The 25,486-nt window shown below is 43.6% G+C and overlaps 1 protein-coding gene across 4 annotated transcripts in view; it reads left to right on the forward strand.

Moving 5' to 3' along the window:
- Positions 1-25,104, forward strand: part of ppp1r12a (protein phosphatase 1, regulatory subunit 12A) — a gene marked incomplete at its 5' end in the record, with an annotated part of 55,731 nt that extends 30,627 nt beyond the window's left edge. Inside the window, 21 exons of one of the 4 annotated variants that reach the window (XM_080022792.1) lie at positions 52-126; positions 460-551; positions 758-915; positions 1,053-1,180; positions 4,364-4,588; positions 4,891-4,982; positions 5,232-5,348; positions 6,815-6,967; positions 7,993-8,172; positions 9,303-9,440; positions 10,918-11,008; positions 11,161-11,337; positions 11,823-11,988; positions 12,575-12,696; positions 12,834-12,899; positions 13,469-13,485; positions 13,773-13,896; positions 14,452-14,556; positions 15,735-15,782; positions 16,872-16,922; positions 19,432-19,603. In XM_080022792.1, coding sequence (XP_079878918.1) covers positions 52-126; positions 460-551; positions 758-915; positions 1,053-1,180; positions 4,364-4,588; positions 4,891-4,982; positions 5,232-5,348; positions 6,815-6,967; positions 7,993-8,172; positions 9,303-9,440; positions 10,918-11,008; positions 11,161-11,337; positions 11,823-11,988; positions 12,575-12,696; positions 12,834-12,899; positions 13,469-13,485; positions 13,773-13,896; positions 14,452-14,556; positions 15,735-15,782; positions 16,872-16,922; positions 19,432-19,572 — 2,466 coding nt within the window. In that variant the 3' untranslated portion in view covers positions 19,573-19,603. Of the gene's footprint in view, positions 1-51; positions 127-459; positions 552-757; positions 916-1,052; positions 1,181-4,363; positions 4,589-4,890; positions 4,983-5,231; positions 5,349-6,814; positions 6,968-7,992; positions 8,173-9,302; positions 9,441-10,917; positions 11,009-11,160; positions 11,338-11,822; positions 11,989-12,574; positions 12,697-12,833; positions 12,900-13,468; positions 13,486-13,772; positions 13,897-14,451; positions 14,557-15,734; positions 15,783-16,871; positions 16,923-19,431; positions 19,604-23,124 lie in introns of those variants that run through there. The other 3 variants (XM_080022791.1, XM_080022789.1, XM_080022790.1) reach the window with 3 other exon arrangements.
- Between the last annotated feature and the right edge of the window lie 382 nt (positions 25,105-25,486).

A 25,486-nucleotide genomic window follows, 5' to 3' on the forward strand; every position in this document is an offset into this window, starting at 1 on the left:
ATTCCCATGTTTTATTTTAAATTGTATTATTATTATTATCACCCCCCTCAGGGCCAAACGGCTTTTGACGTGTCAGACGAGGATGTTCTCGGCTACTTGGAGGAGCTGCAAAAGAAGCAGAATCTGGTAAATCTCTCGCTCTTTCTTTCTAGTTCTTCCGATTCCATTAGTTCATACGAATCAGCTAAAAGGGAAAAAAAAAAATTCACAATACTGGTCATAATATCCACGTTAAAGTAAGGCAAATGATAGATATTGGGGTTATTGGTCCCAAAAAAAAAAAATTATAAACAAGATGAGCCTCAAGAATTTATTAAATATTTTTAATCACAATATTGCAAAAGCCCTTCATAGTGGTCTGTGCTTGGGTGGATGGATGGACATGTACTTTATGCCTAGTTGGAAAGTGAAGTCATTCAAAATGTCCGCGTCCGCTGATCCCTCGCCTCCTCGTTTCAGCTGATGAGCGACAAGAAGGATGTTAAGAAATCTCCCCTGATCGAAACGACGACCACGGGGGAGAACAACCAGCCACTGAAGCCCGTCAAGAGGTGAGGACTCCCCTCTGAGCCCAAAGAGGAAAATGGAGTTTATTGCAAAAGTGACACTTGCCAAGTTCCAACGTCTCCAGTAAAAGAACCGAGGAGTTTCCATCGGATTGTGTCTTTTTCCTCTTCCTCCTTATGTAACGCTTACGGTATACACTGTCCATGGTTTTGTAATGTTGTGCCGCACCTCCCCCACCCCCGCCTCACAGCAAAGAAACACTGCTGCTGGAGCCGGAGAAGAGCGCGCCGCGCATCGAGGCCCTGGAGCAGGAGAAGGCGGACGAGGAAGACGAGGGCAAGAAGGACGAGTCCAGCTGCTCCAGCGAGGAGGAGGAGGAGGAAGACTCAGAGTCCGAGACGGAAGCGGGTAACCTCTCCCTTTTTATTAAAAAAACAAACAAACAAACAAAAAAAAAACACAAAACAGAAAAGAAAAACCGAGAGGGGGGAAGTATGAGGGCACCGCAACGAAGAAAATGTTCTCCCTTCCCTCTCTCCCTCCAGACAAGAGCAAGACCTCCACTCCGGTTGCCAACAGCAACAGCGCGCCGCCTGCCCCGGCCAGCGTCACGGCGCCCACCCCCACCAGCCCCACCAACCAGGTGACGACCCCCACCTCGCCCGTAAAGAAGGTATTACCTGATGGACAGGTCGCAGCCCACAGCTCCACTAGGGACATGCAAAACCCGTATCTCATTGGCCGAATAATCGGCGGCCGGTTTGAGGGAATAACCGATTGTTCTGTTGTGCCACCAGGATCACCCGCCTAGTCCCAAATGCGGTAGCTTTCCCTAATGACGGGATAAAACTGAAGGGGACACCACTGTAGGCCAATGATAGTCATATTTTCGTTGCCGTACGTAGTAAGTGGGCTGAAGCGGCACCGGAATTCTTTCTGTCATGAACGAATAGTCGATGAAGCTCCACCCTCCCAGCACAGGTAGGCATCATAACTGACGCCCTCCCTCCCCTCTTAAATAAACAAACAAACAAAACAAAACATGCCTTGAACCACACTTGGGTGTTGACACTTGACTTCGCTCAAACTAGCTTGTAGTGGCTTGGGAGGGAACATTAAATGCAGTAGCAGAGAAATGACCAATTCTGCCCTGGCTAGATATAGATATTTAATTTAAAAGGAAAATCGTTGCACAACTTCCAATCAAAATAAAACTTTTAACAGTTTTCCAATTGCTTCAGAAATTGAAACTATTCGTTTTATCGTAGCTGATGAACCAACAAACGTCACCAAGTCGAGGTGGGTTGTTTGTCAATACTCTAAGGTTAATGCACGCGTTGCTTTGCCACTATCTGGATCAGAGTTGGAACCAGAAGCTGTAGAAATCTACATATGGAGCAGCAAGTCCTACTCTGGTGCAGGGGATGCTTTCTCCTGTGTGAGTGCTGCCCTCTGCTGGTAAGATAAGGCCAAACAAGGTGTCTGCAAGGTGTCTGGCCATTTCCTCAGAGGGAACGGTTGCATCATCTGTTTTCTGACACAATGAAGTCCTTTTCGGTAATCGGTGCCCACCCAGAGACCAATATTATTTCTCACTGTAATAAGCCTTCAGTGAGCTTCATTCCCCCCCAATTCATCCGTGAAGGCCGGTGCTCACAGGGCATAATGTCCTCTGTCCGGCTAGAGTGGTTCAGAGAGCCTCACAACATCAAATTTGACACTAGACTAAAGGTCTATAGTCTCTACAATGGCCGTCTTGTGTGCTTAACGGAACCGTCTGTCACTCGTGCCAACTGGGCACAACAGTGGCGTGACCTCAGGTTGGACATTGACCTTGGGTCGAAAGACTTACACATCCGAGCAAAACCTATGACAGGCTGGCCCAAATATAGCTGGTAACGTCCACTGACAGCTTTGTCGTATTGTGTAGGCATTAAGGCATAAACTAGCCTGACATTTTGGGCCCTAAGAACATATTTACCGTGATCACACTGTGAAGCCCGACCTGGTTGTTGCTGCCAACAGCGCAAAAAAAGCACCAGGGTGTTATTTACGGCCAAAAAGGATTTTTTTCTTTTCTTTGACTAGCTTATTATCGAGGCCCCGAGTAGAGCCTTCTTTCATCTCGTCTTTCGTCGATAAAAAAGCTCCTGTAATTCACAACATAATTGGTGTGCACAGGAAAGGACAAAAAGGGACTTCTTTAGGGATAAAAGGCCTTGCATTAAGATGAAAGACACCATGGCGGATTACCAAAACAATACCACGATACTCGATATTGCCCGGCCTCAGCGGGGACCTGACTCTTCAGCCTCTTTCCGTGTCACAAAGTATTTCTTTTGCTGCTGCTTCTGTGTCTTCAATCTGGCTGTTTTTTTTTTTTTTGTTTGTTTTTTTTTTTGTTTGTTTGTTTTCTGACTCTCTATCCTTCTCCACATCTCATCTCTTCTTCCTCGTCCTCTTCCTCCTCCCCCCGGGCTCGTGTCTTGGCTGATTTTAGTCTGATTATATTACCCCCCTCATGCCTGTGGCGGAACCGGGCTGTCCTGCATTGTGGCGACAAGGCTTGCGCAAAACTGGCATTTCTCTAGGGCCCAAAAAAGCCATGGTGAGGTATTTGGTGTGTACCAGAGTTGTCCTCTCATCCTGCACCCCGTACCTCTGCACTGACCATCAGCACCGCAGGGCTCGACATTAGCAGTTGCTCTGTTGCGTCCGGGCAGCCGGATTTGGGCCATTATCAACCATCTCGTCCCTCTGGTTAGTAACCACTTGACCACTATGTCAAAAATGAATTGACAATACCTGCAGCATACCTCCCCTTGACTGTGGTAGAACATCATATTGTAATAAACCGGCATCTGGAAACATTGTTGAACAGAGTAGACTTAGGTTCAGGTATTGATGATTTCATTGTTTACCCCCCCCCCCCAAAAAAAAGACTCAAATATTACCCCCCCCAAAAAAAAGTCTCCCTTTATCACTTTCTTAATATGTAAATGTAGGTTATAATTTCATAGGATCAACATCACTCAATTTTAAAATAATAACACATTTGGCAACTATTTTGTCAGTCTTGGCAACCAAATGCCGACGCACGGTTGCCAACTTGGCAACCGCTTCTAAACGTTGGTGTCGGGCCCTGCACTAAAACCATAACGACTCCTTGATAACCACCATGACCCGGTCTACACAGCGCTAGCTTCACCTCCCCATCCTCTGACCCCCGCCCCACCAGGTGTTTGTTTTCGCATGCCGTGCACCAGTCCCCGCTGTGTGTTTGCCGGCTCCCCTTTCTTTTCCCACTTGACGCGTCGTCCGTCCCGTCCCGCTCAGCCTTATTTGTTCCACTGAAATGTTGAGTGTGGTCCCAGAGCTTGTGTCAATACCCGAGTACTTTGTTTAATTTCAGTGCCTTTGTCCTAACAAGCGTTGAGTGCACCCCGTCACAATATGAATGAAGAGTCTGTGAGTGTCTCCCACCTCATTTATAACCGTATTTTGGACGGTTATACCATTATTGCAACAGATTGTCTAATTCCGTACAGGGGTTAAAATGACATTTGGGCGTTTAGGTTATTCCTCTGGACCTCCTTCACTCCTCCACCAAACCAGGAACCAGACGGCGAGGCTAGTTGCCCCCCCCCCCCCCCTTTTTTTTGGGGGGGGCTTTTTTGACCTTTTTGCTGAACTAACATGCTGTTACTTACTGTGACCTCTTAACCCCTTGACTGCTGTCTCAAACGTCCTGCAACCATTCCTCTCGCTGCTCCAGAAAGTTTCCAAGCGAGATGATTGAACTTGAATCACCCCCCCACCTCCCCCCCCCCACCTCTATCCCACCCCCACCCCCCAGGTTGCCCAGCCCGCTGCGAAAATCTCCCCCAAAGTGGAGGAAGAGAGGAAGGACGAGTCCCCGGCGTCGTGGCGCCTGGGCTTGAGGAAGACTGGTAGCTACGGCGCGCTGGCGGAGATCACCGCCACCAAGGAGGCACAGAAGGAGAAGGACACGGCCGGCGTTATGCGCTCGGCCTCCAGCCCCCGGCTCTCCTCCTCCCTGGACAACAAGGACAAAGACAAGGTCAGCCAAACTGTCTTGTTTCTTGGTGTTCCTCAAATGGGGGAGCGGAGACGAAGGGAGAACTCATTTGGGAAGATGTCGGATGTTCACCTCTATTTCTTGGGTCATACAAGGGTCGAAACGTACCCAGCCTCAGCACGCCAACACAACAGAAAACCCGGTCTACACACTGCAAACGCAAAGGTCCATGTACTGTATGTTCTGGCCCTGAGGGGTGTTGCAGGCGTTCTGCACTCCTGTTCAAACTCACCATTGAAATTCTACCTCAATCACCGCCGTTGGTTCTTCTCGCCCTTCTGCAGGAGAAGGAAAAGGGCACCCGCCTGGCCTACGTGGCCCCCACCATCCCCAGGAGATTGGCCAGCACTTCAGACATCGATGAGAAGGAGAACAGGTGAGGCCCGGGGAAGGCCCAGTGGGTGGTAACGCCCCCTGCTGTGCATCGATGTGTGTCACAGGTCTCTGTGCTCTGCATGGTGTGCGGCTCACTGCAGCAGCTCTGCTCAGCCCTGGGGTCTTTTTTTTTTTAATTTTTATTTATTTTTTATTTTTTTGTGTATTTCTAAAAATCAAAGGCCCACCTCCACGGGGCATGTTGGTATCTTTGGCCTCTGGGTGCTATTTTAGAATTGTGGTTCCCTAGGGACTTGGCCGCCAGTCTGGTGCGTAGCGGTTCCTACACCCGCCGGCGCTGGGACGATGACCTGAAGAACAGCGACGGAGGCACCTCCACCAACCGAACCCCCAGCTACCAGCGCAGGTCAGCCCCCAAACTTACCCCACCTCCCCACCCCCCAAACTCCACACCCCCAAACCTGAGCATCCTGCAGGCCTCAGATCAGCGCTCTAGCCGATCTGAGTGGGGGTTGAGACTAGGGGTCAGCAACTTGCAGCTCTTTAGTCCCTCCCCGGTGGCTCCCTGTTGCTTTGACAAAAAATTATAGGGAAATGGATAACAGTAATTTTTCAACATTTAAATTTTCATTTATTATTGTTGTAGGCCCAAAGTGATTCTTCAATTCTTCAATTGTAAAAAGGTGTAGCCTATACACCGTATAAAAAAATAAAAAAAAATTAACATTTCAGTCAACTAAAATGTGCATCAGTAGGTTTAAGTTTTCCGAGTTCCAGCTTTGATGGAATGCCTCTGCTTCGTTAGCACGCCACAGAAACATGACGTGAGGCGGATCCTCATGTGTCGAGCAACAAATTAAAATCGAGTATTTGGCCCCTTAGTCGCGCGCGTGCAGACATTCCAGCAAATTGGAGAACAGACAGCTGGTAGTGGATACTGGATTGCAGCAGCACGCGAGCTCTCCGGGAACACACTCTCCTCCTATTTGGAACTATTTCACTGGCAATACAGTACTATGCATTCCAAATACCTAAAAAGAAAAGTCTCGGAGGAAAATAAAGAATTTAAAAGTGCTCGGACCGATTTCTTTGCTTTCACCGCCAACGCTGCTGGCTTACCACTATGCTTGATCTGCTAATGAGCAAACAAAGGTTAATATTGAAAGACATTTTCAGAACATACACACTGCATTCGTATCCAGCTGGGGATGATAGAGAGCGATTTCGGAACTGCTGCGGATTTAAGAATTTTAAGAACAAAAATAAATACAGCAACAAAACCTAAGCTACTGCTCCCGCCAGCTGGAGCGTTCAGCCAAATCACCTGAGACGTCTCTTCAGTGTCCTGCCTCTCATTTGCACTTGACTACATTCTAAAAAAACATGTATTAATGAATGCTCATTTAGAGTAATGTTGATAGGCTTAATAGGCTGTTACCTTTTTTGTGGCTTCAGAGATTATTTGTTTGTTTATTTATTTTTGCCCAAAAATGTCTCTTTTAATAGTAAAGGTTGCCGACCCCTGGTTTAGACGATATGAGGATTATAACCTCAATCCTGACTAACTTCAACACCCCCACCCCACCCAACAGCGAGGTCATCAAAACGACACGCATGTACATGCAACAGCTGCTACTGAGAAAGCTGCCAAAGAGTGTGTTGCATGAGCGTAGCCGTCCTATCGTGTTGGTGTGCCTCCTGGCTTTTATCTTGGCCCCCATTTTTTTCCATACATGGAGAAAAATTAAAATAAACACACTACACAGAACCATGACGTGGACACATCTTATAGTTTTAAGTGTGTGTGTGTGTGTTCCCTGCTAATGTGCTTTTCTCGCCTCCCCCACCCGCCTGCCAATGCATCACCACCAGCACCTCCCACACGCTCGCGCTCGGGCGAAGTGGCAGCACGCGGGACGTGCCTGCCAAGTCCTCGTCCACCTCCAGCTTGGACCCTAACGCCTGTAACACTAAACCCTGGCAGCCGCCCGCCTCCCATTACCAGTCTTACAGCATTTACCGCAGGTACACCGGCCTCACGCCCCCTCCACCCCCGTCTGGGGCCATCGCCCGGATCTTTGGAAAACTTCGGAGATGCGCAGATTCTTGGCGTATTGTGCAGGATCTCACCATTTTATTGAATTTCTCTAGCCAAGGGTCCGACATTGATGAGATGGCTCGCAATAGAAATTTGTATCGATATATTTACATTTTTGTACATAATGAAAATTGCTACTGACTTGGGGAGGGTGAACCATCTGACGTGCGTTACAAAAAGTTTTCGCGGAACAAATTCAGGCAAACACAGAAATAAACTATTAATTTGTTACTATGGTATTTAATTGGTTGCCTAAATTCCAAACAAAGTGTCAATATTAAAGTTGTTCGGATCGTTTCCGAAATTGGAGCAATAGAGTTGAATTTTATTGATTTTACTTATTTCAACTCAGCCTCCTTTAAACAAAATGCTTTTGTTTAATCCAAAACGACACAAATACCAGTATCTGTGCATCCCCAGTATATTTCCAAATACTGTCTCGTCTGCAGAGGGATTGCTAAGCACCTTTTCCCCCAAAGCTTGTATTATTATTTTCTATCTATATATATTTTTTTCATTTTAAATACATCAACGGCGGTACAGGAATAGCCCAGTCTAGGTTTATATTCTTACCTCTTTTTAAATACAGTATAAAACCATGACCCGCTAAAGGGCGTTGCCCCAAACGGCCTTCTGCTAAATGCAGATGACGGGAAGTGAATAAGTTAAAGTCAGTTCTGTTCATTCTTGTACAACCTTATTTATAATCTAGACAGCAGCAGTATTTCAAAAGCGCTTTTGCTCAATTCCTTCTTATATTGTCATCTAGATTGAATTGGATTTCATTTTATCTGTGCATTTCACCACTACGGAGGCTTCATTTCCTCCGAATAGATTGTTTTGGATAAAATAACTACGGCTAAAAATGGCTCCTCAAGTCATCCGGACCAGAGATGTGTCGGCTAACTTTATCGCACGGCTTGACCTCCGCCCTTCCGTCCTGTCGCCGCAGCGGCTCCTTCGGCCGGAGGCCCGAGGACCTGGGCTCCTCCACCACCACCACCTCCTCCTCCCTGACCACCAACACGTCCAGCACCACCTCCTCCGTCACCTCGCCCACCGGCCACCGCGGCCTGCTCTGCAGCCTGGGCTCCTCCTCCACCCGTGCCGGCTCCACCAGCCTCACCAGCAGGTTCAAGCATACGCAGCCATTTTACTACTTTAATGACCTGTATTTTCTCAGAAACAAACTTAGTAGCCATATAGACTACATTTCAATATGCAAGGAAACAATTGAAGCTGGGTTGAGATTTTGCGGAATTCTATCTCACCACCATTCTCTATTAGCCCTTGTCTTTTTGCTCTGATTTTTTATTATTTTTAATCTTCTTGGCATTGGGGCTAAAAATGATTTGAAACACAGCAACCACAATATGCAGAGACATAGTTGAGGCATCGTTGGAACCAGACCTCTTGTTGTTCGAGTTTGATTCATTTCAATCTACATTTGGAGCAGAAATTAGTGGAGAAAAATGGTTGCATATAAATCAGAAGTTGAAAAACGTTGGCATGTTTCACAAAACCCGGAAAACTAATATCTTATAGACATTTAATTTGCTTATGTATCAAATATGTTCAACTGGTCTAACATTTGAGATTGAAGAACTGGGAAATTTGGAATTTGTATTGATATAAAACGATGTGTTTTACTGAACCATGGAAACCTGTAATACGTACCAAACACTACTAAACTGGACTGTATTTCTGCTTGCAGCGATATCGATTATGATTATTATTGTGTGTATTGTATTATGTAATGTATTAACATTATTATTTACTTAAATATCAAGGCGGAAATGTTTTGTTTTTTTTGGGGGGGGGCTTATAGGTAATATTTTTTATAAATGTTTTTAATATTTTATTTTAGAAATCAAATGTTATTATTGCTAATTATGAATTGTCTAATTTGTCTGTAACAGCTACACAGACACTTATAAAAAGGTATTATATAGAATTTTTACTCTGTTGGATTTTAGATAATACTGTTATACTGGTCTATTCTGAAAACATTAAGAAAAATGCGTGGATCGATTTATATATTGTGATTTTATTTTTATGAATTTGCATGCCAGATTTAAGAATACATTATGAACACATTACGGGTCACATAAAATTTCCAGAGTAACTCTAGTACACAATGTTTACAGACGAGTGAATGAACATAATTTTGTAAAGCAACACGTCAAAAATGTCTAATATTTCCCATCGGACTTGGTTTTCAGTAGGTCATAGCGTGAAATTTTATTTATTTTTTTACACCAGGTACTGGTCGGAGGAGAGCGCCGAGAAGGAGAAGGAGTCTGCAGCCGTCATCCCCACCATGAACACTGGCTCCACCACCACCACCACCACCGCCTCCACCGGCACCGTCATCGGCTCCGACGGCAGGGAACGACGCAGGTAACGGCACAAATGCCTCGGCATACCTCGATGTCGATCATCTGCCCAGAGTTTGGGGAGGACTGTTGCTGCTTTCACAATAAATCACTGAGGAACAATCATCCGTAATGTGGATGTGATGACCAAGCAGGTAGTCGCGTTGACACTCTGTGAAGTCGAGAAAACCGCAACGCTTTACTCTAACGCAGTCTAACAAACTACATTTAACTATATTATGGTATATAACCCAAATCCCAGACAATATCTAGACTTGTATCACAATATCACTATCAAAATTGATCTCAACCGGATAATCGACCCCGGGGCAGAGTGATCAACGAATCGTGATTCGCAATTGTTGAAGTAATAAAAGATTAAAGCTTCTACTTAAATGCATCCTACTCATGGCTGTGTGGACTGCAGCTGTTGAGCTCAACAGGGACTTATAGTAAAGTAAATAATGATAATAAAATAACTGCCCAATCGGAGGACAATATCAAAATCCTCTATCACCCAGACAAGAGGATGAATAACATGCGCGCACACACACACACACACACCTACAGATATGATCCGTATGCATTTCATCTGTTCAAGTTTGCAGTGTGCGTGAGCATGCCATATATGTGTGTGGCACTGAAGGAAGGTGTATGCATCAAGGTGTGTCTGTGTTTGGGTTTCTTTATGTGTATTGGCTGGAATCTGGAGTACAGCATGGATCATGACACATGAGCCACACTTCAATTTATCATGATACTGTAAAATACAGTATTTACAGTGATTGTATTGCAATTTGAAGTCAAGATGTCCTCAAAAACGAATCAATATTCACACACACACACACACACACACACACACACAGACTGCTTTCTCAGGTCACCCTTAGTGTGTGTGTGTGTGTGTGTGTCTTTGAATGAATCCGAGCACACGTCTTCCCATGCCAGAGCTGAAATAAGCCACCTGGTGTGTGTGTGTGTGTGTGTGTGTGTGTGTGTGTGTGTGTGTGTGTGTGTCCTCCGCTCAGCCACTTCTCCTTATAAGGAAGACAAGCTGAAGCAGCAGGTTTTTCCTCGGGGCCAAAGCTCGGATCCCAAGTGAATGAGTTCACCCTCCTGCAGGGCTGCACGGGGGCTGATTCCACACTCCAGCCAGAGGAAATACTTTAAAGTTAACTGAAAAATGGCTCTATCACAGTTGTCATAAAACCAAATGTTTTATTTGATTAATTTCTTCTTTAAAAGGCCAAAGTTCTTTGGGGCCAAAACGCTCTTGTCCAGAATGTTCTTCGTGGCCAAAACGGCTTTTTCCAGAAAGTTCTAAGTGGCTGAAACCGCCTTTTTCAAGAAGTTCTTTGTGTCCCATGTCACAGCTCTGTGTCTGTGTGTCTGTGTGTCTGTGTGTCTGTGTGTGTGTGTGTGTGTGTCTGTGTGTGTGTGTGTGTGTGTGTGTGTGTGTGTGTGTGTGTGTGTGTGTGTGTGTCTGTGTGTCTGTGTGTCAGGTCCTACCTGACGCCGGTGCGAGACGAGGAGTCAGAGTCCCAGAGGAAAGCCCGCTCCAGACAGGCCCGGCAGTCCAGGAGGTCCACCCAGGTTTGTCCCGCTATAGGATCAGAATGTGGCTTTATTGGTCAAGTACGCTTAGACATGCAAACAATTTGACTCTGGTTGTCGTGACTCTCAGAACATGCAAAACACACAGTAAATGGTAAATAAACGTACTTACCCCCTCCGTGCTTCTCCAGGGTGTGACCTTGACAGACTTCCAGGAGGCGGCAAAGACCGTGGGCCGGAGTCGGGCCCCGCGGGGCCGAGAGGACGAGAAGGAGGAGAAGCAGGACAAGGAGAAGCAGCAGGAGGAGAAGAAGGAGACGGAGGCCAAGGAGGATGACTACAGGTCCCGGTACCGCAGCTTTGAGGAGGTACGGGGAGCCCGGGAAGTTTCCAGGCGTTTGTGGGATTAACGTGTCCGCCGCAACAGAACAGTTATCGGAACAGTTATCCGCTGAACTATTTACTATGTCATTTCGTATTTTAGTTATTTCGTAGAATTGGCTCACGCTGGCAATGACTCACGCTAATGCCCCATGCTAGATTTTTATACAACATCAAAACCTCTTGAATATAGGTTTACCAAATAAAACCGCTCCAACCCAGATGAAACAGTGTTCCCACACATCCTGGAAAACCTGGAATTTTAATGGATTGTAGCTTTCTACTCCTTTTTAATTTGACAAAATTGAAAATGAATATTTGTAAAATACTATAGTTGCTTCAATAGTTTTGACATTTTGGATCTGATTTTTTATTTCATTTATTTTATTTTATTTTTTTTGGAGAAATTGATTTCGCGAAGAGTTGGGAATCATGATTAAGAATCTTGAGTTGGATGTTCCTCAACCTCCAGACCTACCAGCGCTACCGGCCCTCGTCCACCTCCGCGGTCAGCACGGCCTCGGCCCCGTCGTCCTCCAGCACCACCCTGTCCTTGTCCTCCAGCGCCCTCAACAGGCCCAACAGCCTGACGGGCATCACCTCCTCCTACAGCCGCTCCTCCAGGGACTTGGACAAAGGTAAAACCACACCTGAACAGCGCTCAGCACAATGTCATGACTTTTTATACAGATTCTTTCGAAGGGCTGGTCTTGCAAGCCAAGGTTGAACTTGCTCTCTTGTGGTCATTGAATTAATTGCAATTTATTCATGTATACTGCTTTTTGATATTATTTTTATTAATATACCATATTATTTTCATTATATGTTAAGCTCACTAATGACGGCAAGGTATTTGGACTTTCTATGTCAGTGGTTCCAAGTGTGGTTTGGAGACGTGCTTCGAGAGGTTCCAGGGGGTCCCCAGCAAAATTATTAATAGTTGAGACTTCACTATTACTTCATTTACAAGACGTTGGCGGCATTAGAGAACAATAATGACTGTTTTGATCATAGTTCTGTCATCTCCCTAACTACTCTAATAGATGCTTATCATATCTAACAATATAACACTAAATTTACCAAGGTCGGGGTCCCAGAGACTAAATCTCATAAGATGGGGTGGGTTTTTAACCTACCGTGTATTTGTGGGTCCTTGATATGGGGGGAGAAAAAGTTGATAATCACTGTTGGGGTCTAAAAAGCGCTGTTTCCTTCCGTCCACAGAGGCGGACAAGAGGGAGGAGGAGAAGGAAGGCGAGGACAAGTCCCAGCCCCGCTCCATACGGGACCGCAGGCGCCCCCGCGAGAAGAGGCGCTCCACCGGGGTCTCCTTCTGGACCCAGGATGTACGGCATTTAAACCGTGTGTGTGTCTGTCTGCGCGTCTGTGTGCGTGCGTGCGTGTGTGTGACCTTCTCAAACCTCCATTCTGATGTTATTTTTGTTTGTTTGTTTTTTTTAATATATATATTTTTTTATTTCAGAGCGACGAGAACGACCCCGACCAGCTGTCTGACTCGGAGGACAGCAGCACCAAGGGAGAGCCTCAGGTAACACACACAACACTCTCTCACACACACGCTCAGCGCTCCTACCTGCACTTGTACGTTTTACTCTTTTCTTTTCTTTCAAACAGTGTCATCACACAGCAGAACACGAAGGTGCTGCGAAATACCAAGCACTGCATGTGGGGAAACAAAGTTCAAGCTGTAAAATCGACAGTCGATTCCAACGAAAAATATGTTAAATCAAACATTTATTAAATAATGAATGGGGGGAAAAACATATATAAATAAATTAAAACCCAGCTAGTAAAACATCTCAAAATAAAAAAAACATTAAAATTAAGTACAATAATGAATTTTAAAATTAAATCAAAATCGAATAAATTAAATAATGTTTTTTTTTGTTTTTTTTACTCAGTAAAAAATCAAAATAAAAATCTCCACTGAATTCCTTGAACAAAGTCCAAGTCTTGCCTTAAATTCCGTGAACAAAGTCCAAGTAATTCATTTATTTAGCCGCACGGCAAGTACATCGTTAGTAATGAAACACTTCCTTGTGCCATCCCAACAATGTGAGTAGAAATTAATCCTCTTTCTCTCTTTCTTTCTTTCAGAGCGACAGACTCTCCAGGTATGTTCTGATTACATCCAAATTTTGAATTTTAAACCAATGTTGGATAGAATGTTAAATTAGGTGACTTTCCATCAGTTGAGGAGAATTAACTCTCGACCCAAATTGCTGTGCTCCATCCGTCAATGCTAATAGCTCTCCTGCAACACGTAGACATGGGTTATTATGCGTATGATTTCATGGCACTATAATGGGGCCCAAAAAATGTTTTATCGCAATTATTTGTTTGGATTATTAATCATCAACTAAAAGTCAGGTGACTTTCCTCTCTCTTTCTTCCCCAAAAGGATCGAGGGCAGCACCTCTTCCTCCTCGGAGCGCACCGACGTCCTGGGCAGCCGTAGCTATGGCGATGGGCGGAAGCCTTACTCGAGCCGGCTGGAGAGGGACGACACCACCGACTACAAGAAGGTACTCAACATCCCAGAATACTCTGGATTATTATTCTGAGTTGATATTACATTTATGGCAATTTCTGCATTGCTTCTATCTTATATTCTGGGATAAAGAGGTCACTGAAAAAACTTGATTGAAATACAAGTTTGTTTGTTGTTTCATTTGTTTGTTCGTTGGTTGGTTAATTTATCTACCATCCCTGTATCCATCTCCCTTTGTCCCTTTTATCCCGATGATGCGTCAAAAATCTTAGGTTAGGTTTATTACATTTTTATTTGAATTGTCATTAAGGTGTTTTTCAGATGATGCAAATTCATTGTCTCTCTCTCTCTCTCAATTAGTTTAAATCTTAGGTACAGACTTAGAAATAATAAAAAAAAAAAAATAATGATTTTAAACCGTGTACTGACAAATGCATTATAGGATTTAAAAGGAACAAACATAGGGAAGATGAAAGAAAAAAGCAGCAGGTTTACTACTACGACACTTTTATTTTTTATTTTTTTGCCTTATTTATTTTTCTTTATCTCTGAATCAACCAGACTATGATTACATTTTAACCCCCCCCAGCTGAACGAGCAGATTCTAGCTGAGAACGAGAAGCTGAAGGCCCAGTTACACGACAGCGACAAGGAGCTGAACGACCTCAAGCTGCAGCTGGAGAAGGCCACGCAGGTACCAGACACTGACCTCCATCTCTAAATACATACTTAAATCGTCTACTTGATAAACTATCCATTGGTTCTTGGTAGGCTCGGCGATAAAACGATCTCAATCATTTTCACAATATAATCTTCCACAATACCGATGATAAATCCATCAAATGTATTTTCGATATAGTAATTTTCCTCTACCTACAAAAACATGACTAACAGCCTATTGTACAGCAGAGAAACAACCATGTGACACGAACAGCCAATCGTAAAGAGCAGAGAAACAACTGGCCCTCCTCCCAACCTGAGCCTGAGCCCCGTCCCCACAAAAGGAGAGCGATTAAAGAAGGAATCTGATTCTCAGCGTCCCTCTGTCCACTCCAACCGTCTCCGCATATGATCACAGGGCGCAGCTTGAGGAACTTTTCAGACTGTTCTCAGATGATAATGATTATGTTTTATATTTCAGTGGATAGAATATCGATTTCTATATTATTTTATTTATGCATCTCTTTTTTTGTTTGCATATTTATTTATTCAGTGTTAAACGTTAAGCCATGGGAATAGAGCATTATTATTATTATTATTATTAGTATTAATAATGATAAATATATATCATGATAATTATCAACATCCATCAATATTAAAAAAAATCATATTGTGATTAAAAACTTTGGCCATATTGTCCAGAAGTGCATCCAGCGAGCAGCTCTTGGTCATTTTGTTTATGGTTCTTTTTTTTTTTTTTTTTTGGTTTATGGTTTTATATTTCCAAAATTTTTTTTTTTTTTCAATCTTCCTATTAACTCAATTTAAATCAAATTTCTATAGTTGATTGTTGTTGTCTTGTTTAGTATTAGGTTTATACTGTATTTATTGTTTGTTAATTTTTAGGTTTATTATTATTGCCAAACCTTTATTGTTTGGGTTTATGTAGTTGTTTTCTGTTAAATATAGGTACAATTATGTGTCCAAAGAAAAAATGTATCAAAATAAATAATAGTTTATGTATTGTTTAGGTTTATTCTATATTGGCAATTTTATTTATTTTTCTAGTTTGTTTACTTGAGTTTTTTTTTTATTAATAATTCTTAGGTATATTACATGTATGCCTTCCTTCCTTTTTTATTCTTATTACAGTATTATTAACATCCATCTATATATCCATCGAAACCTTTGTTTTGGTGTTTATTTTCACAGAGGCAGGAGCGCTACGCTGACCGGTCACAGCTTGAAATGGAGAAAAGGGTAACGACCACTTTTGGATTTTATGGTTGTTGTTGTGCTTATGTTTTTTTTTTTGTTGTTTTGTTTTGTTTTTTTTCTTAACAAAAACATGTTTTAACCCCTTGTCGAACCCAACATTCAATCTCTCGAAAGAGAAATGGTCCGCTTCCCTCAGACCGTCAGTGTATTAGCCACTATGCAATCAGGGAAGTGCTAATGGCTTCCTGTGGCTCTATGTCTGAAGGTTGTGAGCAGGCCCCAGTACCACCTGGGCGGCGGTATGATACCACCTTTTTGGGTCTTCTCTCTCTGCTGCTGGCTGCCCAGTCACTGTCCCAGAACGTAGCATCGCTAGCAGCGCGGCCATCGCTACCCCTTTCTCACCTTGTCTATTTCTAGCTTTTCCAGGCAGCGTGTGGTCACCTTTTCAAGACGCGTGTGTGTGTGTGTGTGTGTGTGTGTGTGTGTGTGTGTGTGTGTGTGTGTGTGTGTGTGTGTGTGTGTGTGTGTGTGTGTGTGTGTGTGTGTGTGTGTGTGTGTGTGTGTGTGTGTGTGTGTGTGTGTTTAGTATTTTGTTGTCGTGTCCTCACACCCATCACTTGTGGTTCCCGTAGTCATCATGGCCGATGAAGGAAACTTTATCTTATCTCCCCCCCTTCTTTCCTCCCTTCTTACATCAGCAGGGATTCACCAATTTCACGATTGGCTTAAAATGTAAACATCCCAACGTCCTCATTTTGTCCTCTTTTAACCCAGCATGGCTCTCAATTTGATATTATTACGGTGCAATGTAATAACAGTATATTAACTGTGATATATTTTGTCATTTATTTTGGTTGTCCATGAGTCAGTTTAGTTAATTTGGCACCTAACCTGCCCTCTAAACATCCTCAGTGTCCCGTTCATCACCTGCCATCCTGACATATTTTGATATCAGATTTCATATCAATATTTACGCTTTGCTGTTTCGGCTTGCTGTCACATCACGGTCATGCGTGTGTTCACGTGTTCGTGTGTGCGTGTCTGTGTGTGTGTGCGCGTCTGTGTGTGTGTGTGCGTGTGTGCGCGTGTGTGTGTGTGGATATTAACCGCTCTCCTCCGTCCCTGCAGGAAAGAAGAGCTCTAGAAAGGAAGATTTCTGAAATGGAGGAGGAACTCAAGGTACAGTGTGTGTGTGTGTGTGTGTGTGTGTGTGTGTGTGTGTGTGTGTGTTTCCGTGTGAGTGCTCAACGGCGTGGTTTAAAATGAGCAGAGCGGAATTGTGGGTAAAAGTGTTTCTCAGTCGCTTGTTGAGTGTTTTGAGTTTTATGAGCTCTTAACCATTCTGCTTTAGTAGTTTTAAAATGTTCCAGTAATTAAAAAAAAAAAAAAAAAAAAGTACTTGCTGTTAATCACACTATATTGATGCAATTTATCGGTGTGTGCATATATATTATATATTTTTTTTTCATTAATTTATTTAGTGACCATTTACAAATAAAGAAACAAATACTTGAGAACAATAATTTTATCTTGGTCCACCTGATTTCCGTATGGATCCTGAGTTGATGCATTTAATTTGGCTTTGGACGTGGAGATGGTTTGTTTAACATAGATATCAAGTTGATGATTCACATTGTCGGCTATAAGATTTGACCTCCTCCTTGTTTTTGGACAGGTTGAATTGGTTTTGATTTCCCAGTGTGCACCTGAGCAAGCCTGACGATCCTTCATTTCTATTTTGTTTCACTTCGTAATTCTGCCTGAAGTGTCTTCCCTCGGAGCCGTTTTGTAGAGACTGGGCGGGGTCGCAAATTGAGTCCTTGTGATTTGACCCTCTTGCTTCGACCGAAACGAAATCACAAATGGCTGGATTCTGCTTCTCTATCTGCACGTAGGCCACCGTGCACGGGTGTCGTATGGAGAGGTTTGCGTGGCGGTCTGCTGTTATACTTGTACGGATTATTCGATTAGCGTTAAGTGTCCACTGGGGGGCAGTCCTTCTATTCCTTTAACTGTATTTGAAAACTTCAAGACCCCAAAAATATGGATACAATTATAGAAATCCGTGCTCGAACTTCATCCGCAAGCCAGGATTCTATCCACGAAAGGGTTTGTTTCAACCCTGCCTCCCGACAGGAAGTCGGACACTCGACCACAGAGACGTATGGACCAGGCTTAAGCGGATGACATCACTCTCAAGCGACACTGTTGTTCGTTCTTGTAACAGGCGTTGATGGCAGCGTGACAGCTCGCCAAGATGCTCTTAACTAACTAGCGATGTCGGTCAATGTCAACCATCGTCTGTGCGATGCCAATCTGTTGATAAAGGGGAAAGTGTCTCGCACGAGACTTTTATTTGGCAAACAAATTTATCCAAACGGAAAATCTTTGTCAGAGAGATTAAGTGGTGTCGGCGTCATTGCATTATCTCGACCTAAAGTCAGGCAGGATCTGTGTAAACGCATTCACGATACAACCATTAGTCGTCACTTCTGTCAGTACCAGAGTGACCGACTGACGGAGTAAACTTTTTCCCACGTTGTGTCGGGGGAACACGGAAAACATCTCCCCCTTGGAAGAAATGCTTCCGATGCCGATTTTAGAGCCGACATTTCCGGTAGTTTATTCCAAATGTCTTCTACAACAGAATCCAATCCATTTTGTTTTCTGTTGGTCGCCTACAGCAGGGCTTCCCAACCTTTTTATTATGACGGACCTGACCGCAGTGCACAAAATGTTCATGGAGTGACTTGAGAGTCTCCCACGGGGTTAGGAAACGGAGTAAACGCAAGGAGACCCACATTTAAAACGCATTCTTTTTATTTGCTTTGTTTTGAAGTAAAAAAAAAAAAAAAAACTCTGATTGCGCTGCGGACCCGACATCGCTTCTGAAAAGATTCTCTTCCCACCTTCTCACGGCCCGCTGGCAAATCCCCCGCGGCCGGGCACCGGTTCGCAGCCCAGTGGTTGGGAACCTCTGCTCTACAGGAACGGTGGTTGGCGCATTGGCAAATATTAAAAAGTGGGCGGGGCTTAGCCTCTTATTTATTTTTTTGGTCAATTGTGATGTCGCGATTTAATTTGTTTATGTTTTCGTAGTTGGTCTTGTGGAGCTGCTCTCCGTCCTTGTTGTTGTTGTTGTTGTTGTTGTTGTTTGTACTTCAGGCCAGGCCTTGGAAGCGCTCAGTGTTCCTTCTGTCCCCTTCTCTAACACTCTGTCTTTCTTTCTCTTCTTCTTCTAACTCCCTCTCTCTTGTATCACCCCCACCACCTGGACACTTGTCTTCCCCCCTTCCCCGTCTGTCTGTCTGTCTTTCTGTCTGTCTGTCTGTCTGTCTCTTTATTTTTCTCTTGTTCTTTTATACATCTATATCTGTCTCTATCTTTCAATCTATTTCTATCTGTCCATCCCTATCTGTCTCTACCTTTATCTATTTATATCTCTATATTTATATATCTCTATGTATTATTGTATCTGTCTCTCTATCTGTCTTATCATTTATATCTATCATTTATATCTCTATCCATTTCTCTCTTTATCTCTATCCCTATTTTTATATATCTAATGTATTTATCGGCCTCTATATTTATTTATATTTATCATCTATCTCTATCTTTCCATTCCAATCTATTTCTATATCTGTCTATCTCTATCTTTCTGTCCATCTGTGTGCCCCCCTCCCCGTAGAACCTCCCCCAGGTAAAACAGGTTCAGGCCCTTCGGCAGGTCCAGGAGCGGCTGCAGGCTGAGAACCGGGCCCTGGCCCGCGTGGTGGCCAAGCTGTCCCAGTCCGCCTGCAGCGCCCGCCTGCCCTCCGTCGACCTCTGAACGCCACGCCCTCCGTCCGTCCACCACCACCACCACCACCACCACCACCTTCCTCTCTTCTCGTCCTCCACCTTCTCCCCTCTTTCCCCACCCCCACCCCCCCCCCCTCCCCCACACCTTCTCATGCTCCATTACCGCTCTGCCACGCACCCATAGACAGGCAGGTGCCCGGCCGCCCCAAACCCTGTGGTTTCTTTTTTTATTTATTTATTTATTTACTTATTTATTTACTTATTTTTTATTTTTATTTTTTTATTTGAGTAGAATTCACCTTCACTGCCTCCCCGGACCTTCCTGTTTGGATTGCTTTTAGGTTTTGGGGTTTTGAAGGTCGTCGCAGGGCACTTTCCTTTCACAGTAAACATCATTTTAAATGCCCTCTCAGAGTGAAAGTACTTATTTACATCCACTCTCCTGAGCAACGTCACGCAGTCATTGTGGGATGGTAATTCATAAATGGCGGCATAATTGGTGATAATTGCGTTCTCAGGGAATGGATCTTTAAGTATTGTGAAGGAAAGTGCCACATTCCCTTTTTGGTTGGACTTGTAGTTTTGACACAGTGTCGTCAGAGAGTGCGGTTGTGTTGCTTGTCTTGGCTCCTCTGCATGACGCCGCTTTGTTTTGGGGTTGTTTTGTTTTTGTTGTCTTGTTCCTCAACTCCTTGCCCCCACATCTTGAAGAGATTGGAGCATTTTGTTGCCTCGTTGCGCAGATGACATCAACCTAGCCTGGGGTGTGCAGCATGCTGCCACATGTGCAGTCCATTACAGGTTGAGGAACTGCTGTTGGGAACAGCACGCAGCACGAAACTCAGGTTCCACGGTAGTTTTGTTGATCCTCATCTGCAGTCAATTTGTTCTGATGGACCCGCAGCCACCCTGCGTCTGAGATCACATACTACACAGAACATACCACGTAGTACATATAGTACGTACTGCATACTACATATTGCAAAGCACACACTATAAAGTGCATGTTGCAAAGCGCATAATACATAGCGCTAATAGCGCGTATTACCTAGTGCATAATTACCTTGTGCATACGACATAGCGCATATTACATAATGAAAAGCACATACTACATAGTGCATACCATATTCCACATACTACATATTGCAAAGTACATACTACATAGTGCATACCATATTCCACATACTACATATTGCAAAGTACATACTACATAGTGCATACGACATTGCATACATTATATAGTGCATATCACATAGCGCATACTACATATTGCAAATCGATACTACATAGCACATACTATATGACGCATATCATATTGCAAAGCACGTACTACATAGCGCAATATTAGGGGTGTCACGATTCCCCAAATCCAGGATTCGATTTTGAGGTCCCGATTGAATTTTAGATTTAAAGGTAAGGATTTTTATTTTTACAGCACTGACTGCTATGCCATTGTTAGACCATCTACAAGTCTTGAGTTGACAAGAAAACATTTGTTTCTCAATAAGTAACTTTGAGTCCAGTCACATTAAAACTTGTAATTTTTTGTAGTGGAATAAATATGAACAAAATATTTCATTCAATTTCATAGATAAAATAAATGCTTGGGAGCCGTAAGAGCCGGCTCTTTTCAGTGAGCCGGGATCAACTTCAAATCTACTGCAAGTGTGTCTCTCCTCCTCCGCCCTCCACGTCTGTGTCCGCTCTGTACGTTCTTCCCTATTCTGACTTTTTTCCTAATTCTACTCCTCACATCACAGCATCGCGTTCCGTTCAACGTTATTATCTTATCTTCGTTATCACAATCCAAGTCGTATCCACAGCGTCAACTACTGTTATGGAGCGCGTAGCGGCACTCCTCACAAGCTGCCGCTGTCTGTTCTGCCCTCTCAGGTGGACAAATCACGTGAACATATTGTGAATTCGATCAGGTTTCATTGAATCGGAGCAAAGCTTTTCTTTCATCTTAGAACCGCAAGCTGCAAGCTGCAAGCTGCAAGCTCGGGCCCCTGCGGCTCGCAAGCCTGCTTGTGATTTCGAAGTTTCGAAACGGAACGCTTATCTCGATCCATTTAGAATCTGACTGAAGACACCCCGCATGATGGCCCATACTACATCGCGCATATGACATACTACATAGCGCATACTACATAATGCATACTACATCTTGCAAAGTGCATACTCATAGCGCATATGACATACTACATAGTGCATACTACATCTTGCAAAGTGCATACTACATAGCGCATATGACATACTACATAGTGCATACTACATCTTGCAAAGTGCATACTCATAGCGCATATGACATACTACATAGTGTATACTACATCTTGCAAAGCGCATACTACATAGCGCATATGACATACTACATAGTGCATATTACATAGTACATACTACATAGCGCATATGACATACTACATAGTGCATATTACAAAGTGCATACTACAAAGCGCGTATTACATATTGCAAAGTGCATACCACATAGCTCATACTACCTAGTTCATGCATTGTTCAAACAGTTTTGCAGGCTCGTGTCCAGCGGTGGCATTGCTCCAGTACTATTTGCTGCAAACTGTGGTTTGATGCATACTCAATAGTTTGAGTTTTCAGACATAGCAGGGGTGTGGTGGCAGGTGTAGTTCTGAGCCGTGGTTCCCGTCCGTTCCCATTCTTCCGTCGTGGAGCGTCTCTGCAACGCCCAGACGAACGTCCGTGCTCAGAGCTCCACCTGTGTTTACGCTGCAGCGACACTTCGCCGGAAACGCTCCCGTTTATTTCAGTTTTCTCCCCGCGTATGGGTGTGCCAAACGGTTGAACTCTCCAACAATTACAAGCAAAGCATGTCTCTCTCTCTCTCTCTCTCTCTCTCTCTCTCTCTCTCTCTCTTTCACACACACACACTTATTTCTGTGGAAAGAAAATGACAGTAATTGCAGAGACGGTCATAATGGCACGTTTAAAATGCTCTCTTCCCGAGCTGAATTTTCTATCCAGGGTACACAAGTAAATTACGCTGCCCGCCTGACTGAAGTTTGGATTGCCGCAGGAGTAATTTAAGTCGTTTTCCCAAACAAACTTCACCATTAAATACAGAACAATTAAATACGAGCGCTTCCCCGCTGTTTGTGGAGTCGCTCCAGCGTATCGGTGTGTTTGGTCATTAAATGTTTTGAGGCGCAGTCGCCCAAAAAGACCACCGTGGATTTGGCGCGTCAGTCTATATTCCACCTTTTGGGGAAGAGAAACAAAGGCGCTGCTCCTTGTGTTGTGCTGTGTGTTTCAAAGGCGGATTGATTTGTTTGGATTTGGAGGAGGAGGCCATGATTGACTCCGCACGGCTCCTTCGTCAGGACGTTCTCTCTCTCTCTCTCTTTCTTGACATGGAGCAAGGATGTGATTGAAAAGCAAAAAACCTACCCTAATAATAATAGTGGGAAATCGTGTTTTTGCTGACACGCGCGGCAATTAACGGTATTTGCCAAGCTGAACGCTTAAGACGAGTCGAGTTTCTGCCCACACTCATCTAAACCCTCTCTCTCTCTCTCCCTCCCCATCTCTCACTCTCTCTCTCTTCCAGACGCTACCGGACTTGAAAGCGGACAACCAGAGACTAAAGGATGAGAACGGAGCGCTCATTCGGGTCATTAGCAAGCTCTCAAAGTAGAGCGGCGCCTCCGGACGCCCACCCCCCAGCCCCCCCTGGCTGCCACTAACGGAATTGCACATTTAGAGATCAATTGCAGCAGACATCAGAAAATGAGACTCGCCACCCTTCCTGCTCCTCCTCTCTCCTCTTGCTCCTCCCACCCAGCCACGCAGCATCCATCCGTCGATCCACCCACCCCACCCTCCCCGCACATAGTAGATGATACGAATAGAACCACTGAGTTTACATAGCGAGGGGGTCGTAGGGAAGCATGGCGGGACGGCCTGAAAACTATTTAACCAATAAGCCTTAGTTGTACATAAAACAAAAAAAAAAAAAAAAAAAAGAAATGAAAAGATGGAGGGGAAAGAAAGAAAGAAAACACTCGCATCCGTCTTCTTCCTCCTCCTCCCCCTCAGTTGTCACCGAAGAAGAGTTATTATCCATTTGTGCCACCAGCTGTTATTCGGTGTGTTATTTGTTCCTTTTTTTTTTTTTTTCTTACCTTTTCTTTCCTCTTTTCGTTTTCCCTTTTTCCTTTGTGTAAAGTGCAGTGTGCTGTGCAGTTTTACTCCACCCTAATTCCACCCTTAGCTGCCCCCCCCCCCCCCCCCCCGCGCGGCGCGCACACACACACACACACACACACACACACACACACACACACACACACACACACACACACACACACACAGTTACCCCGAACCTGTGCACCTTTTATGCCTCGCCAACCCAAACCTGTCCATTACAGTCCCCGACCCTCTCCTTTCGATCTTCCGAGAGGTCACGTTCAAATAAAAATGGAAAAAAAAAAAAAAAAAAAAAAAAAAAAATCCAATAAAAAAAATCAAATAAAAAGATTCTTGCTTTACAAACAAGGTGGACCTGGTGGAATTTAAGCTTTCACTTTATGTGCAATATGCATTCTTTATTATTATTATTATTATTATTATTCTTTTTTTTTTTTCTTTTTTTCTTTTAAACGCTTTAATGACGAGTCCATCACACAGGTAGGATTTTCACTCTTTCACTGCTTCCGTCGCTCACCACTTCCTCGCCCCCTAGTTTAAAAATTCTTTTTTTTTATTTTTTATTTTTATTTTAAGTTTGTGGTGTAGTCAGTTTGTACTCTGTGTTCCTCACTTTTTTTTTTTTTGTTTGTTTGTTTTTTTTTTGTTTTAGCAGGTACTGAGTGATGCTGTATATACCTGTATGTATTGTTTGAGATCAGCACATGGCATGCTCCAGTCTGTTACTATTAAAACCTATAACCAACCCCCGAGGATGGAAAGGTGTGTTTTTAAATCCTTTATTTTTTTCTTTCTTTTCTTTTCCAGTCTAAAATAAGTCAGATTACTCTGTGCTATATTTTTTTTTTTTTTTTTTTTTTTTTTTCCCTCCTTACGTTCTTCAGTTTTAACACGAAGCCGTTTCACGATTTAAGCAGAAAAAACCCACAACAAAAACAAACCTTCACTACATTGTATCTGGTATCTCCCCCCCCCTCCTTTTTTTTTTTTTTTTTTTTTGAAGAGTGCTGTTCATTTTCTTTTCTTTTTTTTTTTAAAATGCTGTAGTATTATAGCTGAGGTGTTGTCACTAAAAAAAAAACAACAAAAAAAAGAAAGGAAAGAGACTCTTAACTACCGCTAACCCTGTCCTTTTTACCATGTCTACATGCACTGTTGATGCCACGCCGTTGAAAAATAGCCCCGTGCTTCTGAAAACACATTTTTATGCATTTCAGTGGCCTTTTTAAGAATATTTTAGTAAAGAAATTTCATTTTTTGTTTTTTTTCTTTTTTTTTTTTGTTCCGATGTTTTTCTTTATTATATATATATTTTTTCCCATCATCTTGTAAAATAGGTGTGTGGCTTCATACATGCAAGCTGTGCTGTGACTACCAACCACTGAAGAGTTAATTAAAAATAAACTTGTACATTGTAAAGTTCCCGCGTTTGTTTCTTCCCTTCTGTTTGTTTTTCTTACACTTGATAAACGAGTGTTCTAGGGATTGGAAATTTCACTCTGGATCTCCATCGTCCAGATTCCGACAGGAGGGTCAAAACCCATTTCATCCGTGTGTGTCCAGTACAGAGATTGACAGGTTGCACACTGTCAGCTCAGTGTATGACTGCAGTCTAGCGCCTGTGAAAGTGGGGAAATGCACCTTACAGCATCTAAAAAGCTGAGCTGGGATTAAGCGGTGCGTCTTCCATCCTTCGTGACAAGTCAAGGCATGACTAGATCTGTAATTGTTTTTCAATTGTGGAACTCAATGCCTTGCTGCCA

This window comes from Zeus faber (assembly GCF_960531495.2).
Source record: "Zeus faber genome assembly, chromosome: 21".
In the NCBI taxonomy this organism is placed as follows: Eukaryota; Metazoa; Chordata; class Actinopteri; order Zeiformes; family Zeidae; genus Zeus; species Zeus faber.